General features: G+C 43.5%; 1 protein-coding gene across 1 annotated transcript in view; it reads right to left on the minus strand.

Annotated features, from left to right (window-relative positions):
• Positions 1-1,650: 1,650 nt before the first annotated feature.
• LOXL2 (lysyl oxidase like 2) overlaps positions 1,651-20,683 on the minus strand; it is an 84,758-nt gene continuing 65,725 nt past the window's right edge. Inside the window, exons 8-13 of the mRNA XM_087969926.1 lie at positions 16,855-17,017; positions 14,925-15,168; positions 9,780-9,895; positions 6,995-7,131; positions 5,165-5,276; positions 1,651-4,614 (exon numbers count right to left, since the gene is read on the minus strand). Of these exons, the coding sequence (XP_087826052.1) occupies positions 4,547-4,614; positions 5,165-5,276; positions 6,995-7,131; positions 9,780-9,895; positions 14,925-15,168; positions 16,855-17,017 (840 nt within the window). The 3' untranslated portion in view covers positions 1,651-4,546. The remainder of the gene's footprint in view (positions 4,615-5,164; positions 5,277-6,994; positions 7,132-9,779; positions 9,896-14,924; positions 15,169-16,854; positions 17,018-20,683) is intronic.

Genomic DNA, 20,683 nt, shown 5'->3' on the forward strand with positions numbered 1-20,683 from the left:
GCCAGAAACAACTTGATTGAACCCCTTTTGTTAGCATGGGAAGTGATAGGGCTGATTCGTTTTTGAAAACCTGTTTTTGAAACCGTTCTGCAAAAGTTGGCTGGGAAAACTGGCATCTCGTTGCTGTCAAGAGACAGAATTAAAATTCTTTCAACTAGTATCAAATGTTCTCCGTTCCTCCTCGTGCCTTTTGTCTGTTTAACACCCCCCAAAAAACCCCAAACCTGCTGTCCCTTTCAAAGCTCGGGTTACTCTCAGGTTACAAGTTGGAGACAGGAGAAGAATTCCTTGGCCGGGAAGAACATACCGTAGCATCGGTCAAATCGGTTGCTCTGGTTTCATAACCCACAGAACTTCTGTGGATGCCTTTGCCCAGTTCCAGCGCCCGAATACATTTGAGAAATAACACCGTTGGGATTCTGGCAGGTGGAGTTTTGGATTCCCCCAAGAGGTCCTTCAAGCAGAGATAGGTTCCCCCCCCCAACCCCCCAGGGAGGGTTTCTGCAGCTACTGCTTGACTTCAGAAGGATGGCTAACGTCCTAGAAGGGTGTGACATTAGCCTCTTGGTGCCCTCTGAAAGCACATTCTTGGAATTGAAAGTGTCACACAGCACCAGGAGGTGGTAGCTCTCCACTTTGGGGGAAAGCTATAGGGGAAAAAAAGGGAGGACTGAAATGTAATTGGTGCCCTCTTGCCATAACTCTCCTAGGAACTATGTAATGGCTTAGATCAGGGGTATCAGACTCGATTTCATTGAGGGCCTCATCAGGGTTATGTTTGACCTTGGAGGGCTGGGGTGGGTGTGGCCGTGTCGGTGTGGTCAGGGTGGACGTGGTCAGCTCCATGCCACTTGTGTTGGGCATCTGTGGTGGCCAAGTGCTGAGGCACAACTTTCTTCAGACCCTCACTCTCATATCCTTCTTTCCTTCCCTCCTTCCTTCCTTTTCTGCTTTTCCCTTCCCTCTGAATTCTCCTTCCTTCCTTCCCCTCTTTCCTTATTTTTCCTTCCTTGTTCTCTTCCCATCCTTCCGTCCTTTTTCTTTCCTCTTTCCCTTTCTCCTTTCCTGTCCCTTCTTGCATACTCAAATGCAAAAGGGGAAACCTTTCTCCTTTCATTTTCTTTTTAGTTTGTTTTGCTAGCTCTCTGCCTGCAAAAAAACGGAGCTTGGCATGTTGTGCATGTGGGCCCCCAGGCCCCATTTTCAGTTACGACAGCTTCCTGTAGCCCTCTGCTAGCAAAAATGAGGCTGGTAGGGGGGGCCCTCAGGTCCATTTTCGCTGGCAGAGGCACTGTGGTCCAGTCTTTTGCTCTTTTCAGGGCAGTCTCATGGACCAGAAAGAAGGAAGAAAAGGGAGGGGGAAGGAAGGAAGGAAGGAAGGAAGGAAGGAAGGAAGGAAGGAAGGAAGGAAGGAAGGAAGGAAGGAAGGAAGGAAGGAAGAAGGAAAGGGTGGAAAGCAGAGGAAGGGAGAAAGGAATGGAGGGAGGAGGAAGGAAGAGAGGGAGGAAAGGAGGAAGGACAGTTCAAACATGGTTTTGTGAATGGGCGATTAGCCTTGTCATGCCCATTGTGTGGTAGAGATATCCGTTGTGCAGAGAACAAGCTCTGAAAGTTCGTTAGTGCAACCTTTTAAAAGAAAGTCTACAGGCGGTCAGCATAATCTCAGTTTATTCATACAACATTTATACCTGTGCAAAATACCATTTTAAAATCCTCTTAGCTTATCCTCCCAACCAACATGTTTCTCATTTGACAAGCAAGAATCAGCACGAGACACTCTTCCATAACATGATTCACCTTTCCGGTTACAGATTTATGTATTTTTTTCCCCCCGTAAAGCAGCCAAAGAATGAGTTTTCAAGGGAAGGCTAGTTTAAATCATTTTATGTTTTGTCTTTACACTTGGGATACATTGAATTCCTTCTTTTTTATAGTCCCCAAATACGGTGGATTTAAAGTCTTGATATAGCAATAGCTAGCAACGTCCATGGTCAGAGACAATCTACCCTTAGTCACTGATGCGTAAAAGAAACAATAGATTAAAGTTCACATTCACCTTTTTGAACCTCCAAAAGCATATCTGATTATGATGATGATGATTATTTTAGAAACAAAACGCTGGAGGTGGAGCTCTGATGCACTGCAGCAAATATAGCTCGATTTTGCGGTTCCCTCTTGTATAGTATCGTAAAAGTAAGAAAATTGGAAACTTGTGTTGTTGCTTTTTAAATGTCCTTTGGAAGTACTGTATACAAACTGTCTCTCCCTGGGTAAAAGGCCTTTCCTTTAAAATCAAGGAACAAAAAAAAAATTCAAGTAGGAATGGTTTTCGGCAGCAATGCATGGCCTCAAACAAACAGAGGCAAATGTGCTTAGCACCACCATACATTTACTAACGCAAGGGTTATCATCGAAAAAAGTCAAGATGGCTACAATCACGTGGTTGGGAGTTTCCAACTTGATTTTTGGAACCCCCTTCAAGGACTCCCGTGTAAAAATGTGTCCTAAGAAATTCATTTAAAAACAAAAGATCTTACAAGATATCGTAGAATAGTTTGCTGTAATGAATAGGGAAGTGGTCTATCGTGAGAAAAGCTTGGTGTACTTGATGTATTTCTTAATATTAACGGGAAGGAAATAGATGGCTAGAGTGGAGTAGCTTGGATGGAAAAGACATGATAAGGCAGGGCAGGTGTCAAACTTGATTTCATGGAGGCCACATCAGGGTTGTATTTGACTTCAGGGGGCAGGGAGGTGTGGGCAGAGGGGCATGGCCAGCTTGACATCACTAGTGTCATGGGTGCTGTCATGCCCCTGTAGGAATCTGATTCTGAGGGGGAGGCCGAGCAGTTGACAGGGAGTAGGAGTGTGGTTCAGTTGGCTGTGGAATAAACTGGGGGAGGGCACAGTCCGGCTGGCAGAGCAGGGAAGAGGTAGAGCAAGGGAGAGGGAATTCGGAGGAAGACCCAGGCCCAGCCCCTCTTCATCCTAGGGCACGCAGGGAGGAACAGAGAAAGGAGCAACATGAGTTGCATGGCTTACGTGGGAGGAAAGGGCCCTGATTCCCTTCATTAGCTGCAGCTGGGAACGCAGTGTTTAAAAAGGGAAGCTACGCACAGCAACTTGTTGGAAGCAAATTGTGAGTTATCTGTTATTGTCGAGGCTTATCTGGGTTCCTGGCATCTTCCCAACTGTGTGTGTTTTGTTGGCCTTCCAAGTCTGCAATTTCTTATCCTGCCCTGTCAAGTTAATTGCTGCAGCGTGGTTTGTGTGGATTTTTATTTACAGTTTGTATGTACTTTATTTTTGGACTGAATTTTCTCCACTTAAAGACTGTTCTTGGGAGAGTTTTTTTCTCCAGCCGAAGGTAACCTGGACATTGGGGAGGCATGAACGGGACTCTTCTTATTTATGTGACTGTGTTGCCTTTGTGCCCCGGGTCATCACAGGTGCCTGTGGGCACCCAAGTGCTCTGCCAACGAAAATTGAACCCACGACCCTCCTTACCTCCATTTTTGCTGGCAGAGGCATTGCGGGCCAGTCCTTCGCTGTTTCCAGGGTGTCCCCTGGGCCAGATCTAAGCAACCCATGGTCCAGATCTGAGTTTGACACCCTGGGCTTATTATGTTTCAAAAAAAAAATAAAAATCCGCATTCTAGTGGTTTTTTAAAACCAAGATGGAAGTTAGGATGGCCCTATTTTCCTTGCCCTACTGACAGTTTCACCTTTCCCCCCTCCCAAAACCAAGTATCACCCAGGGGTGGGATTCTACCGGTTTGGCATGGTTCTATAGAACCGGTAGCTCTGAAGAACACCTGACACCAAACCAGTTTGCTCTGAAGATCTTCTTTGCTTCAGTTGAGCCCACCTGCCCACCTGGGCTCTAGGCTGTCCTTTATTCCCTGCTAAAGGAACCTTAGTTGCTTTGTGCGGCACAGGAGAAGATTACTGCTTGCAGGAGAAGTTGATTTACAAGTACTGTGCACGCACACTCACCGAACTGGTTGTTATGCTGGTAAGGATTCCCACCCCTGGTATCACCCGTGTTCTTGGAGATGTGAGCAGGCTAAGATGAAGAAAGGCGACCTTCCACCAGTGGCACAGAGTCAGATTTTCGAATGTGTGCGAGACAAACTACCAAGGCTGTAAGAGAAGTCCTCAAAAAAAGATAACGCTGAGCATCAAACCTCCTTGCAGAGCTGTCAATCAGGTGCCCCTTTGGATGCTGCAGTGGACCGAGAGTGTGTGAGAGTTTGCAAGGGTTGAAGTACTCGGAGGGAAGCAAAGTCATACAGCAAGTGCAAAACTTTCCTTCTCTTGGAATGGTGTGAAATTTGAGCCTGCCGCTGCGGTCTCCTTCTGCTAAACATTGCAAAGTAGGTTTGGAGTAACGCCCTTGAAAAATAACTTACAGAGCTAACGTGAAACATTCGTGGTTGGTTGCTTGATAACTTCAGTTTTCTGAGCAGTGGTTAGGGAAATCATGGGGAAAGCCCTTCCTTTTTTTTCTTTTTCTTTTTTTCTTTAAAACAGAGGGACTCTAAAGTTAAAACACCTGATTGTTCCAAAGTCCGCTGAAATATTCTTTCTGGTCTGGTTCATAGTAAGAGTTGGCTGTCAAAAGGAGAAAAAGAGAGAGAAGAAGAGTCAAATAGTACAGTCAACTCAGATAGCTATGTGCAACCTACAACCATCACTGGGGAGAGAATTTCTTAAGTAAAGAATATTTTTCTTACACTGTTTTGATACAAGCGATTCAATTATTGTAGAGAACTACAGAGACGGCTTAAAAGGAATGTGAGGGCAACTTTATAAACACCAGAATAGCCTTGAGAGAGGTAGGGTGAGAAAGAAACTCAAGACTGCTCTGTCTCGATTCTCTTCAGTACAAGAGAGAGAGAGAGAGAAAGACAGAGAAAGACACACACAGAGATACACAGAAATACACACACTCACTGAGAGAGAAAGACAGAGACACAGAGAGGGAGGAGAAAGTTTGTCAGGCTTTCAAGATCCTGCAACTGTGGAGTTCTGATAATGTTACTACAGTTTGTTTCCTGATCTTGAAGAGCTGAGAACTATTTTACTGATGCAAAGCTTATCCCTGCAGGTACCGTAGTTGTTTAAAATAAAGAAAAAAAAGAAAAGTAAAAGCCCAACTTACCTATATGGCAGTTGTACACCCACACACGTAGTGATCCATACCTGATGTTACATAGCATAACATTGTTGGAATAATCAGACTCTGCCACTTCAAAGTTCGGATTAACAATGATCTGGGAAAAGATAACAGGAATTTAAGTGTGATTTAATTGGATATATAATCCTCATTGGGTGCGTGTAAGAAAAGTTAGTTTGATCGTGCAATGGAAGCCCCATCTCTTTTTACACCTCATAACGTAAAAAGGGGAGGCTTCGATTACCCATCGCCAGCAGACAAATTTCGAGCACAAACTGATGCAGCCACTGCATTTACTGGAGCTACTTGTTAAGTGAGTTTTGCCCCATTTTACGACCTTTCTTGCTATAGTTGTTAAATGAATCACTGCAGTTGATTAGTTCGTAACCCACCTGTTAAGTGAATAGCAATAGCACTTAGACTTATACACCACTTCACAATGCTTTACAGCCCTCTCTAACCAGTTTAGACAGTCAGTCTATTGCCCCCAACAGTCTGGGTTCTTATTTTACTGACCTTGGAAGGAGGGAAGGCTGAGTCAACCTTGAGCCAGTGAGGATCGAACTCCTGCCTGTAAGCAGAGTCAGCCTGAAATATTGTATTCTAACCACTGTGCACCATGGAAGGGAGGGAGGGAGGAAGGAAGGAAGAAAGGACAACAGCAATAGCACTTATATACCGCTTCACAGTGCTGTGCAGCCCTCTTTAAGTGGTTTATAGAGTCAGCCTCTTGCCCCCAACAATCGGCGCTCATTTTACCGACCTCGGAAGGACGGAAGGCTGAGTCAACCTTGAGCCTGGTGAGACTCGAACTGCCAAATTGCAGGCAGCTAAAAGTCAGAAGAAGGAGCCTGCAGTACTGCACTCTAACCACTGCACCACCGCGGCTCTGAATCTGGCTTCCTCATTGACTTTGTCAGAAAGTCGCAAAAGAGGATCGCATGGCCCCGGAATGCTACAACCATCATAAATATGGACCGGTTGCCAAGCGTCTGAATTGTGATCGTGTGATCATGGCAGTACTGCAAAGGTTGTAAACTGTGAAAAAATGGCCCTACGTCACTTTTTTCAGTGGCCGTTGCAACTTTGAACAGTGACGAAATGAACTGTTGTAAGTTGAGGACTACCTGTAGTTAACTGGCTGGCGAAGAGACAGGATGGGGTTGCTTATATTCTGCAAACAAGGCCTATGGTTACTGTTGTGGCTCTGAGGTTTGAGCCTGCATTGTTAGAGGACGAAGACTCGGACAATGGGGAAGAGGAGGTTTTGGAAATGCCTTCCTCCCCAGGACCTTCCTCTTCGGCAATGCCTTCCTCCCTGATTGTGCCTCAGGTGTCGGCAGATAACCTGGAGGGAAGACCTGAGGCTAATCAGGAAAAGGAGGAGGGCGTATCAGAGTCTCTGACTGAGAATCCAGCAGAGGAATGCTGGCTTGATGCGAGGCAGTGTCGCAAAAGTGTGAGCTGCAACGCAGAAAGAAGGGATGAATCAGAGACTGAGCTGAGGGACTGACACGCCCCGCAGGGAATAAAAGTGGGTGTGTTCGCTCTGAGAGTTTCGTACGGGACAACGTGTGACTTATTCAGAGGAGCTCCGGAGTATTCTGTGTTGTGTCAGCTTGCGTGATTTATATTCCTGCTTTCTTGTCGGACAGCGTGTGTGAGACTGCCAAGAACTTTATCGGCTCAAGGAATTAACTCTATAATTACTGGATTTGCTTGCTTGTTTGTATTCAGTTGGAATTTGGACTTCTCACCTCCTTTGTAAAGGTGAGACATAACAGGTTACCATTCCCTGGCAGAAACACAGCTTACCCGAAAGATATAATCTCCTTGTTTCAGATCGGTGACGTCAATCCACTGGCAATCAATATCATGCCGATACACATCATAGCATCCGACAGAGACCCCTTGCTCCCCAAAGTTTGCACATTCGTACTGCTTCTGGACACCTAAGAAGGAAGTCAGTACAAAGATAAGTGTCAATATTTTACAAGAAGACCCTGATTACGGCATTGGAAGGCATGATTGTGTTTTAACTAAACAGCAATAAGAGAAGTGGCAGTGGTGAAATGCTACTGGTTTGGTCCGGTTCTGGTAGCAAAAATTGCTACCGGTTCAGTGAGAAAGAAGAGAAAAGCGCAGGATCGTCCCTCCCACCTGCCCCTGTGCTTTTCTGTTCTTTAGCCTCTCAGCGGATCGGTGTGGCAGAGCCTCAGCTGGTGTTTGGAAAGCTGCATGCGCGCATGCGTTAGGTGCACACACACACACACACACGTGCAAAGTGCACAATCAGTGAACCAGTACGGAAACTGGTAGAATCTCACCACAGGAACATGGGCTATGCAGCTGGAAACCCACTTCTGTGCATGGACCAATGACCCCCATTTTAAAAAGTTACAGGAAGTTGTCAGAGCATTTGGCAGCATGGCTACCTTTATGAGAAAATCTAGGAGCGACACACAGCACACACAGATTTAGATATTGTGATTTAATATACAACAAGTATATACAGATAATCTACACGTGGTAGGCAAAATACCTTTACAAGCAAGCTTTCTTCTTCCTAACACATGGAAAACTTCTGGACTGAATACTGATCACAAGGAAAGAGAACCACGTCCTCTAATGGCTGCCATTTATATACACACCTCTTAAGGGGATCTTTACTCTCCAGTCTTAAAGGGAAATACCCATACTATGCTGACCCACTCTTGTTACATCAGCCAGACTTAGATCAGATTAGTAGTTCTAGGGTCTCATTCCTGTGAATATAGGAAACTGCTTTAGGTTAAATCAGAATGGAGGGCTAGTCTGTTTAATATATCTCTACTGAAATGAGGAACATTTAAGGCTTGGCCCCACAAGCCTTTACTTCCTTCTGCCAAAGACTGTACCCAACATCTCCCCCTAAGTCAACTGCCATTATATAATCTCTTTTTGGAGATACCATTGAACGGGATGTTTAATTATATGCTGTGTCTATGGAGATTCTCGATCATTTGGGTCATGGTTGTTTCAAAGCTGCTTTTCCCAAAAAGCAAGTGGACTTTCTTGTTTTTTTCCCCCCCTTTGAAAGTGTTCTCATCCAAGAAGCTTCTTCAGTTCTTTCTTCAAAAACCAAGAAATTCCTGTTGTCTTTTGGAAGAAGCAGCTTTGGGCTAATTATATGATATGTGTTATCCTTCAGAAAACAAAAAACAAAAACAAAAAACCAAAAAGACATGACAGGCAACTTCTGTTAAAGTATTGAGATTTAAGAACTGAATAGCTGCTAGATGCTGTGATTTTCTTCATTCTGAAGGGGAAAGTATCATCTTTAAAGAATTATTCCCAGGAATGTCCTGGACCCTCAAAGCATTTTTCAACCTGATTTCTGAATAACAATGGATGGTGAAGATTGGTTCTCCATTTGATTTTAATAGCAATAGCCATAGCACTTAGACTTATATACCGCTTTACAGTGCTTTACAGCCCTCTCTAAGCAGTTTAGAGTCAGCCTATTGCCCTCATCAATCTGGGTCCTCATTTTACCCACCTTGGAAGAATGGAAGGCTGAGTCAACCTTGAGTCAGTCAGAATCGAACCCCTGGCTGTGGGCAGAATTAGCCTACAATGCTGCATTCTAATCACTGGGAAGGAGAAAGGGAGGGAGAGAGGGAGGAAAGAAGGAAGGAAGGAAGGAAGGAAGGAAGGAAGGAAGGAAGGAAGGAAGGAAGGAAGGAAGGAAGGAAGGAAGGAAGGAAGGAGGACAGGCAATCCCTATTGCAAAATCCCTATTGCAAAGTCCTATTCAGAGTTTCCTAAAAATAGTGTGAATAGCAATAGCAATAGCATTTAGACATATATTGCTTTACAGTCCTTTACAGCCCTCTCTAAGCAGTTTAGAGTCAGCCTATTGTCCTCATCAATCTGGGTCCTCATTTTACCCACCTTGGAAGAATGGAAGGCTGAGTCAACCTTGAGTCAGTCAGAATCGAACCCCTGGCTGTGGGCAGAATTAGCCTACAATGCTGCATTCTAATCACTGGGAAGGAGAAAGGGAGGGAGAGAGGGAGGAAAGAAGGAAGGAAGGAAGGAAGGAAGGAAGGAAGGAAGGAAGGAAGGAAGGAAGGAAGGAAGGAAGGAAGGAAGGAAGGAAGGAAGGAAGGAGGACAGGCAATCCCTATTGCAAAATCCCTATTGCAAAGTCCTATTCAGAGTTTCCTAAAAATAGTGTGAATAGCAATAGCAATAGCATTTAGACATATATTGCTTTACAGTGCTTTACAGCCCTCTCTAAGCAGTTTAGAGTCAGCCTATTGTCCTCATCAATCTGGGTCCTCATTTTACCCACCTCGGAAGGATGGAAGGCTGAGTCAACCTTGAGCCTGGTGAGATTCGAACTGCCAAATTGCAGGCAGCTGGCAGCCAGCAGAAGTGGCCTGCAGTACTGCACTCTTAACCATTGCATCACTGCAGCTCATAATGGTATCAAAACAGTCACAATCTCTCCCTGGAGACTCAACCTTCGACATGTTTTCTGTGCTAGTGTTAAGTTGGAAAACAGCTGGGGATTAAGGACTGCTAATCACTGAAATAACCTTAGGAACACATGTACCGTCTATGCAGTCACTGTCCTCCAGGCAAAAGCTGGCTTTGTGGCCTTCAGCAACTTGTGTCCAGTTGCTATCCAGCAGGTCATAGTGGGCAAAGACTTCCATGCTGTGGTAATGCCTATGGAAAGCCAAAAAGAAAGCAAATTTCTGATGATTGTCAATGATGATTTGACATCTTGTATAAACTCAGCACCGATTATGTTACCTGGTTGGGTAATGAAACGTCTGCAAGAAAACCACCAAGCTCAGAGAGTACCAAAGACCCCAACCCTGAGCTACAACCATTCTCTTCTATCGATAAACTCAGCTCTCTGTGGTTTAGTTAGGAAGTCATGGTTAAGGCTGGTGAATTCAGGCATTATCTTTATATAATCAAAGCGTATCCGATTGTTGTTTGTTTGAGAAACATCAGAATGGCAGTTTATTGTGATTGTGGTATCTTTCCTACCACATAGGTATACAGGGAATTTCTTTTTTCACTAAAATAGTATATTAACCTACCTGGAAGCCCAAGCTACTACTCAGCCAAATTTACTACTGGTTAAGCATAAATGCTTTTCACTCGGATGAAAATATCTCCCACATGTGACTATTTCCTGGATGAATTCCAGCTTGGTGACATTAGTCTAGATTCTAGAAGAAGGGCATAAATACTAAGCTTGTCGATCAGAAAGGTTGGCAGTTCGGTGGTTCGAATCCCTAGTGCCACGTAACGGAGTGAGCTCCCGTTACTTGTCCCAGATTCTGCCAACTGAGCAGTTCGAAAGCACGTAAACAATGCAAATAGAAAAACAGGGACTCCTTTGGTGAGAAGGTAACGGTGCTCCGTGCGCCTTCGAAGGTGTTTAGTCATGCCGGCCACATGACCGTGGAGATGTCTTCGGACAGCGCTGGCTCTTTGACTTTGTAACGGAGATGAGCACTGCCCCCTAGAGCCAGGAACAACTAGCAGGTATGTATAAGGGGAACCATTATCTTTAACTTATTTTGTCCTAAGCAATAATCAATTGAATTCATGTGGCATCATAGTGTCAAAGTCCATTCCTGTCAACCTTTAGCTGTCTTCAAGAGTTAAGAGAATTACGCCTTAGAACAGTGTTTCTTAACTGTGGCAATTTTAATATGTGTGGACTTCAACTCCCAGAATGCTGGTTGGGAAATTCTGGGAGTTGAAGTTCACATATATTGAAGTTGCTACCTTGAGAAACTCTGCCTTAGGAAATTCTGAGTCTTTAGCTGGATGGGCAAGATGATATAGAGCAGGGGTCTCCAACCTTGGGAACTTTAAGATTTGTGGACTTCAACTCCCAGAAAAGATACAGCTCTTTAAAAGCAGAAGACATAGGCATTTTAAATTGATCAACGGGATTGATAAAAGCCAATAAATCAAATCTAAGTTTCCACAAAGATTAGTGCCTGCGAAAGTTCCGATTGTAGGGACGTTGTGGCTCAGTGGCTAAGACACTGAGCTTATCGATCAGAAAGGTTGGCAGTTCAGCGGTTCGAATCCCTAGCGCCGCGTAACGGAGTGAGCTCCTGTTAACTTGTCCCAGCTTCTGGCAACCAAGCAGTTCGAAAGCATGTAAAAATGCAAGCAGAAAAATAGGGACCCGTTTGGTGGGAAGGGAACAGCGTTCCCTGTACCTTCGGCGTTTAGTCATGCCGGCCACATGACCACGGAGACGTCTTCGGGCAGCGCTGGTTCTTCGGCTTTGTAACGGAGATGAGCACCAGTGCCACCCAGAGCTGGAAACGACTAGCTGGTATGTTCGAGGGGAACCTTTCCTTTTCCCTTAAAGTTCCAATCGTCCTGCTCAGAAATGAGTTGTGCTTTTCTTGAAGCTGCGTTCATAATTTGGGACAAATTTAATCCAGCGCTGCTCCATAAGACCTTGGATCAAACTAAACAATGAACTCACCTGCAGGGAGATAATCCCACTGAGGTACAGTACTCACTTAGTGGGAGGCCTAATTCAAAGTTTTACTTAAACTTTAAAAGTTTAAATAGCTTGAGGGTTGAAGACTTGAAGAGCCATCTGCTCCTATTTATCCTGCCTGGCCTTCTTTTCATCAACATAGATTTTAGCAAATGGTTACAAAGATACCTCATCTCTTTGCAGAGATGTTCACTGCAACCTGTTTTGTACTCTTTTTGTTTATTTTGTTTTCCAAAGTTTTTAGGGCATCGCTGCAGTTTATATGTCCTCTGTGCGTGGTAAGCATTACAATGAAATCTGTTCTCTGTTTATATATTTACATATTTCTATTCCATTTCTGCTACGCATATTGTATATTATGACAAGGGGTCAAAGACCAAATCTGTAATGTTATGCTCCATTTCATTATGGGATGGCGCAGAATCATTTAAGTAAAGAAATCAATATTGTCTACCGATTTGTGCTAAAATAATGGAGGCTGAATCATCTTCCTTGGATTGATTGGGATTACCATATTCTTTAAATAAATCAGTCAGACACCAACTAAGCAAACAATATATCATTCTCTTTCGGCAGGACATGCCAGACTGAAATCCGACAAGATTTTCTTTCCTGAAACCTCATGAGGTGTTATGAAAGAATCCGGACATTTTACAAGATTCGGCAAACTTGCAAGATGGAAGTCTTTTGATTTGTGTTTATCAAAATAGTTTGTCCTTGAGAAGCCTACAGATGGCACTTAGAAGGACGATGATGGTGCTTTGGGGCCCAATCTTTGAGTATTACAGTTCTGCCAATTTGCACAAACCTGCATTTCTTTCACAGATTTAATGGTCTCATGTATTAGAAAGCTCTCTCTTATTGTCATTTGTGCAACCAGCATACTACCTCCTCTCCTACTTACAACTATGTTCCAGAAACCTTCCTGGGAGAAAAAAATTATCCTCATCCGATACTTGAATGTTTGAAACAGAATGTCAACTGAAGGTGGCACTCTGGAACTGAGCTATGCTTTCTTCCCCAAAACAAAAGTATTGTATGAATATCTATGGAGATTGTCAGTCATCCAGGATTGGTTGTCCCAGAGATGCTTTCTCAAAAGGCAACTGGACTTTCTTCATTTTCTCCTTGACCCTGAGGGCACAGATAAACCTCCAAGTGGCCTCAACAACTCTCAGAAAGAATGCAAATGACCAGATGACTGCAAGGAATATAAATCCTTCCATTCTCCACCATGCAGTCAGAACTGAAGAAGCTTCTTGGATGAGAAGAGAAACGTCTTCAAGGAAAAAGAAAGTCCGGTTGCCTTTTGAAAAAACACCTTTGAGATATATTGTATGAATATCTGACCCAGAATTTATGCTTACAAGGGTGGGATGATAAGTATCAGGTACGTTGTAATAAGCTTTTCTTGTGAAATGTTGAAAGAGATTCTGGTTGCAAGAGGTTTTAGTTTTTAATTTGTGCAACACCCACGATGAATGCCCACAGACTGGCACATTTGCTTGTGCAAAGACCAAGGGTAGAATCTGAAAATAAGCACATCCTGGTATAAGTTGTGGGAAACTAAGGAACTGCAAGGTAGAGTTAGTTAGCTGATTAGCACCTGAGAAAATAAACCACAGAGGACATTAAACACCTGGCATTCAGTATTGGGGAGATGATACATCAATCTGTTTATTCTACTTGCATGTGGGGAAAGCATTTTTTTTTTAAAACTGAGTCAGAGTTGCTATAATAATTTTCTTTTGCCATGCATTCTTTGGTTTCTCTATTGCCTGCCTTTCATTGGAACCCTGCTACCCACCCCATTCTGGATCATGAATAGAATTCCACAGCTTGCAAATGGAAAATACAGAGAGCTGTTCGAACGTCCAAATTCTTTCCTTTGAAGTTGGATGCTTGAGGGATTTCCAGTGTGAAAAAAGTCAAACATAAATGCAAACAAGTTCCTCAAATATGTCTGCCTGCTCAGAAAGGTGTTTATCTTACACTGTTTATGGACCAGAAATATTGTAGAGGAATTGAGCAGGTATCCCTGTCTATAAACAAACTGGTTTTAAACCGGCTGATGATGAGTTGTATAGCTGCTTCACTTAATTTGAACTTTTCAGAGAGCCCAGAAAGGAAATGATAGGAAAGGACACGGTGAGGTTAAATAAAAAGAGGCCACATCAAGAGGGTGGACCAGACATGCTTGTTGGTTCGAGAAGTTTGATCAACTGGTGCTATTCGCCTGCCTGAGATGCTCTTAGGGTTCGGGCTCAGTGATTCAAAATACAAGATATTCAGTGGTTTTTGGAAAAGATCTGCCAATTGGGAATCAACGGAATGAGATGGACCCCAAATCTGGAGTCACCCAAAAGGGCCTCATAGATTCATACAGAACTAGCTGGATTTCTTCCCTGTGCTGTCATAACACAATTTTCTTGGGGAATGATGAAACCCAACTGTGGTGTTTTTAAACCAGGGCTCTCCAAACTTGGCAACTTTTGAGACTTGTGGACTTCAGCTCCCAGAATTCCGCAGACAGCCATGTTTAAATCACAGCGAATTACTTTACTTTACTTTACTTTTTACTTTACCTTTTACTTTACTTTTTACTTTACCTTTTACTTTACTTTTTACTTTACTTTTTACTTTACTTTTTACTTTACTTTTTACTTTACTTTAACTTTACTTTACTTTACTTTACTTTTTACTTTACTTTTTACTTTACTTTACTTTATTTTACTTTACTTTTTACTTTACTTTACTTTTTACTTTACTTTACTTTATACTTTATTTACCTTTTACTTTACTTTACTTTTTACTTCACTTTACTTTACTTTTTACTTCACTTTACTTTATTTTACTTTTTACTTTACTTTTTTTTTACTTTATTTTACTTTACCTTTACTTTACTGTCATTGCACCTCGTACAATGAAATTAAATACCATCTTCAGTGTGTATTATGACTATGAAAATAAACACACACACACACACATCCTTCACATTCTGTACATTGAATTGAAAACCCTGAGCAGGTCAGGAATGTGCTCGTGAGCTTGTTGAGTTTGACTCTGAACCAATGGCCAAGGCCACCAGTATTTGAACTCAGGCTTTTTTCTTGCAAGTGACCCTGCGTGAGTTGTGTCAACATTCAGTGGTTTTCACTTTTTCCCCTTCATTCCTAGTCTACAAAAATGGAGATAGAAAGCAAGACTTGCCTGTGGCATTCGTGCCAGATCCAAGCGTGGCGGCCCGTTTTGGGACGGAAGTCAGCCTGCCCATTGTTATGGATCTTGGAGGAGAAGCGGAAAAGTCTCCTGACACCCTCTGACACCGAGGTATTGACCGCGGAGGAGGCCAGGCAATTCTCTTCCATGGCGCACTGCAGCACATGCATGGGCCGATCCTCCAGGTAGGATGTCTCTTCTACTTCTTTGGCGTTGAGGACGAGATCAGCCGCAGCTGCAGACATGAACGGAAAGTTAGGACTTTGCTTTTATCCTCTGACTAGCTCGATACCTTTGCTTCGCTACAAAACTCTGTGGTCGCGCTTAGTTTTGGGGAGGAAAATAAGGGGGGAATTGCGCCTCTGCCTAGCCGCATCCATCTGTATTCATCTGTCAGTGTGTGAGAGAGTTGAGGGCCTTTTGGAAACTGAAACATGGAAACTGAAACAGTATTTGCTGTGTGAGCAAGGAGACAGCAAGGAGCCTGGGTGTGGCTTAGCTCAACTGTTCTGTACTAAATCTGCTTGCTGCTGTGAAACTAAAACTGAAACTGAAACTCCTCTCCTCTGCTTGTGTTTTTGCATTTGGAAGAGATTTCTTTTCAGGTGGGGAAGGGAAGTAGAACTCCTTAGCATCAGAGCCTGTTAATAATAATAATAATAATAATAATAATAATAATAATAATAATAATAATAATAATAATAATAATAATAATAATAATGCTCTGATGGTCATTTTGAAAAGTCCTTTCTTAGTGAGCACCTAGAAGCCAAGAGGAACATATGTGCCAAATTTCAAGTTTGTAGGCTTTACGATTCTGGAGATTTTGCGATGTGCGAGTGGTATTTCGCTTTTATATATATAGATTATTTCCGCTGAAGGATTTGTAGGCCACCTTGAAAAATGGAAGGTTTCCCAAGATGCTTTTCAAGACTGGTATGCATCCTAAGTTAGGGTTAGGACTCCTATCAGAGTTACTTTCATTTATGAAAGTTGATGTTTAGTGCTATAGCAGAGACATATGATATGGGCACATTATTATCTGAGAAAGATACCAGCAAAGTGTTTTTATACTACAGTAGAACCTCACGGCTCACGAACGATTCTGACTGCGACCAAATCGGGTGCCGGCCGTAAAAATCTGCTAAATGTTTCACTCTGGTTGCAAACAAATCCTCGGGTGGTAATCAAACACAGATGCAGCGATTTTCCCTGCTGTGGCGATTTCCCCTTCTGCGCCATTTCCCCCCCCTACACGCATGTGCAGTCAATCTTGCTTCCGGTCATGACCAAATCAGGTTGAAAGCAAAATCCTGGAACGGATTATAGTTGTGACCAGAGGTTCCACACTATTGTCAAGAAATCTATCTGGATTGAGCCATGGTGGCGCAGTGGTAAGACTGCAGTACTGCACGTTACTTCTGCTGACAGCCGGCTGACTGCAATTTGACAGTTCAAATCTCACCAGGCTCAAGGTTGACTCAACCTTCCATCCTCCCCAGGTGGGTAAAAAAAAACTTTTGCCTGAGCAAATTGCAGCACTCGGCTCTCTTTGGCTGATCAGAGAAAGCTTGAGAGGTTAGATCTTGTTAGAACTTGAATGGGAGGTCTCAAGAACTCCCAAAGGTGTGATCTCATCTGGAAAATTGAATCTCTAAAGAAGGCAACGGTAGATCTTTTCCATTAAATAAACCACACGGACACAGAGCCTTAAATCATCCTGGTCAAATAGATGCCCAGTCTAATTTTGAAAAACTCCTGTGATGGACAACCCACAACGCCGAAAGGCAAGCTATTCCATTGATTGTTCATTATTGACCAGTTAATTGAAGATTCATTAGTTGATTAATCAAACATTATTGATTGGTTTCAAAACCAATTTTCTTTGCTCGCTACTGTGGTCTAGATTTGACCAGCTTACTTTCTGTGCAGGAAACACCAGCTGCATAGCGTCCGCCTCCCTTGGGACAAGAGACCTTGGCATCATGAGGGCAGTGAGACAAAGCCATTTCTGTCCCAGAGCATTTCATCCCACTCATGACCACGTTGTCTGCATCAGTGTCTCTATACCAATACCAGGTCTCCTAGAAAGAAATACACACACACAAAAAAGGGCAGGTGATTAAGTATAGATGTTTTGTAGTATGTTTTAAACCTCCTTTCCCACTTCAGTAACCTCTGAATTTTAGATAAGCTATCAGATCGCTTAGGGGAATTCTTGATTTAAAGGCCGGGATTCAAATTCAAATTCAAATTTAATTCAAATTCAGGTTTGCTGTCTACTTTGTAGCAGGCAATCCCTTCCTTCCTTTACTGATGTATAGTCTTTACTGATGTGTAAGACCAAAAAACGTGAAGTAATCATCAGTAAAACAAATGCAAGCAATGTAAAGCACCGTACAAGACGTAATAAAACAAAGGAAATTGAAGCAAATGTTCCAGCACAGTTCAGTTTGCCATGCAAACCTCTAAAGTAAAACCTAAACCTCAAACCTTGTAATGCTTAGCCATAATGATGGAGCAGAACTTGGCAGTGTTCCTGGAAATCTTCAATAAAAGGTCTGAATGTATAACGTGAGCAATTTCTAGGTTCTGGCCAAACAACACAGCCAGTAAGAAGTGGATATATGAAGGCTGCAAGCCAAGAATCATAAAGAGGCAGCAGAGTAAAAATGTGAGCAACTGACTCGGTAGCACATTCTGGACAAGGGTAACAGAACTCACAACGTGGAATATTGTCAAAACCTTCCCTCCAGCTGGCAGGGTTTCTTTTTATCAGTAAGTTATCCCAGCAATTGTAATGGTCCCCTGACATACTGATAAAAAGTTCAGGAGATAATTCTGTGAACAGTCACCTGCAAGCTGCTCCATTACATGAGTCTCTGTGGCGCAGTGGTTAGAATGCAAGCTGCTTCTGCAGCCAGATGCCTATAATTTGGCAGGTCAAATCCCACCAGGCTCAAGGTTGACTCAGCCTTCCAGCCTTCTGAGGTGGGTAAAATGAGGACCCAGATTGTTGGGGACAAAGGGCCAACTCTGTGTAAACCGCTTAGAGAGGGCCATAAAACACTATAAAGTGGTACATAAGTCTAAGTGCTATTGCTATTATCAAAGGAAAGAAATGTTTCCTTGTCAGTTGGAAAGAAGTATCTTAGATGGAAACACAGAAAGTGCCCTAATGCAGGAGTGTCAAACTCAAGGCCTGTGGATTTGGCCCACGGGGTGCTTAGATCTGGCCAGTAGAGCCGCTCTGGAAACAGCAAAGGCCCGGCCTGCGGTGCCTCTGCTGGAGAAGATGGAGCTCAAAAGGCTCCCTTTTCGCTGGCAGAGGGCTAGCAAAACAAACTAAAAACAAAACAAAAGCAGAAATGTTTCCCCTTTTGCATTTGAGCATGCAAGAAAGGGAAAGAGGAAAGGCAAAGAAAAAGAAGGGAAGAGAGCAAGGAAGGAAAAGGAAGGAACGAGGGGAAGGAAGAAGAAAGGAGAAGGAGAGAAGGAAAAGAAGAGGTAAGTAGGTAGGAAGGAAAGAGATTATAATGAGTGAGTGAGGGTGTCAGGGAAGTCCTGCCTTAGCACTTAACCACCACAGGTGCCCTCAACATGAGTGACATCGAGCTGGCCACCATGGCCACGCCCACCATGGCCATGCCCACCACCCCTCCAAGGTCAAACACAACCCTGATGCATTGGGGAATAAATTGGTTCTAAATTGGGAATAGTGCGGCTGCTGACATTCTTGCAACTTTGTCCCTTTCATCTCAATAAATCTTGTTAAAGAAGTCTCGGTGAATATACGACCTAAAAGGATTGGCTGAACAACAACGGAGAAGCAAAGCAGAATGTCTTTTGACCAAGGTAGACTCTGGTTCTTTGGGAATATCTTATGAGAAAAGTGATGCTCAGAATCCAAACCATGGTTTAGCTGTTTAGAAAGTTATACTATGCTCCCCAAGATTCCAGCTGGTTAGTGCAATATTTGAATCAGGGTACGAAAAATTTGATGGAGGGATGCGCTTGGTTTTTGAGGCTTGGCATAAGTAATATGATTCTTATGCCAATAATTTGATCTATTGAAAATGACTACTTAGCCAGGTTCTAGACTATTGTTTTACTTCAAATTATCAATCATATCATCAGCTGGATAGGATAGGAAGCCAAGATGACTTGATTCATCATTGCAATAACATTTGGCAGCCAGGAAGTTTTTCTGATCGGCTAAAGAACCATAAAATTGGGTTCAACAGAACTGAAAATTGTTCCTAGAATAGCTTATAAATTCCTTCCCTGTCTTGCTGATGTATTTACAACACACACTTTATGCAAGATTCAACCCAATTTAAAAGACTTCCAGGACCTAAAAGAAGGACCAATCGGCTTTTCCAGAAATGGAAGCTACTGAAAAACATGGGGTGTTTTAGATTGGCCATCTTAAATGAAATAAATTCCTCGTTCATTCAATCGATCAGTCAATCAATCTAACAAAAAGACCCAAGCTTGACTCTTGCTATCTCACTTCAAGGCAAGGCAATGGCAGACACCCGTCACACTCTGCTGTTTGCATCTATTGTGGGAACTTTTCAATTTCATTGTAGACATGTTGTGCATTGACAATCAATGTTTGATTTGATTTGAACCCAGCTTAAGGATGGGCCACGTAACACATACATGTTAGACTTCACGTGGCCAAGAAAAAAGGGGGAACCTGTTGCCAGTCCAATAGTCCAGACACAGACATCCAGAATCATTTGTGAATGCGCCCAAACAGATATTTTATTGATGATCGCCTATATTACAAGAATCTTGTCGGACATTCTGCCTTCCCTTGGGAAATGGCAGGTGTAGACCTAGAGCAGTGATGGCGAACCATTTTGTTTGTGGTGTGTTGAAAATGCATGTGCCGGCACCCACAATGCAATGCACCCAGACCCCCTGCACATGCACGCAGAACACCCCCCTTGCCTGAACTGCGCATGCGCGTGCTTCCCAAGTGATTTTCGGCCCTTTTGAGACCTTTTTTTGCCCTCCTGGAGACTCGAGGGAAGCCTCTGCAGTCTCAGGAGGCTGAAAAACTGCCTCAAACTGGCCGAAAATCACCTGGGAGGAGCACGCATGTGCAGTGCAGGAAAGTTTGGCTGGGACTCATGTGCCCGCACAAATGGCTCTGCGTGCCACACATACCATAGGTTCACCATCACAGACCTAGAGGGTTTGATCTCAGGTGTTTCCTCCTCTGAATGAACTCAGCTGGAGCATCTCTTTGCTCCCCCTGATGGAGCTCTCTCCCTTTCAACTGGTGGTCCCACCCCAGATAACTTAATAAGTGATCAAGCTCCCCACCTTTAGATCTAACCAATAGAACAGTTAATGGACTGGAACTTCCGGTTTGTCGGCTTCGCTAGCGGCAGGGATTTGCGATCCTGCGCGATCCCTGCCGCGCTAGCCGCTTTGGTGTCTCCGATCCGCGGATCTGGAGGCTGGGGCTGCCATGAAGAGGCAGCCAAAGATAAGGGGGAGCTGGTAAGGGGTTTGGGGGTGTTGCAGACCCCCTTCCCAGCCGGCAAAACTCCCTTTTCCCAAGATGGTCGAGCGGCGGTCTGTAATGGCCGCCTCAAAGAAGCCAGCAGCTGGGCAAGATTGAGCAGGAGGAAGAGAGGAGAAAGTTGTCAAGAGAAAGTTTTTTTTGGCTGACCCAGGATTTTAAGAGGCGTTTAATCCTGAGAACTATGGTTTTTTGAACAACACTTCGTTTC

This window comes from Notechis scutatus, chromosome 7 (assembly GCF_049901735.1).
Source record: "Notechis scutatus isolate UNSWTSFEM ecotype Mainland chromosome 7, rNotScu1.2, whole genome shotgun sequence".
Lineage (NCBI taxonomy): Eukaryota > Metazoa > Chordata > Lepidosauria > Squamata > Elapidae > Notechis > Notechis scutatus.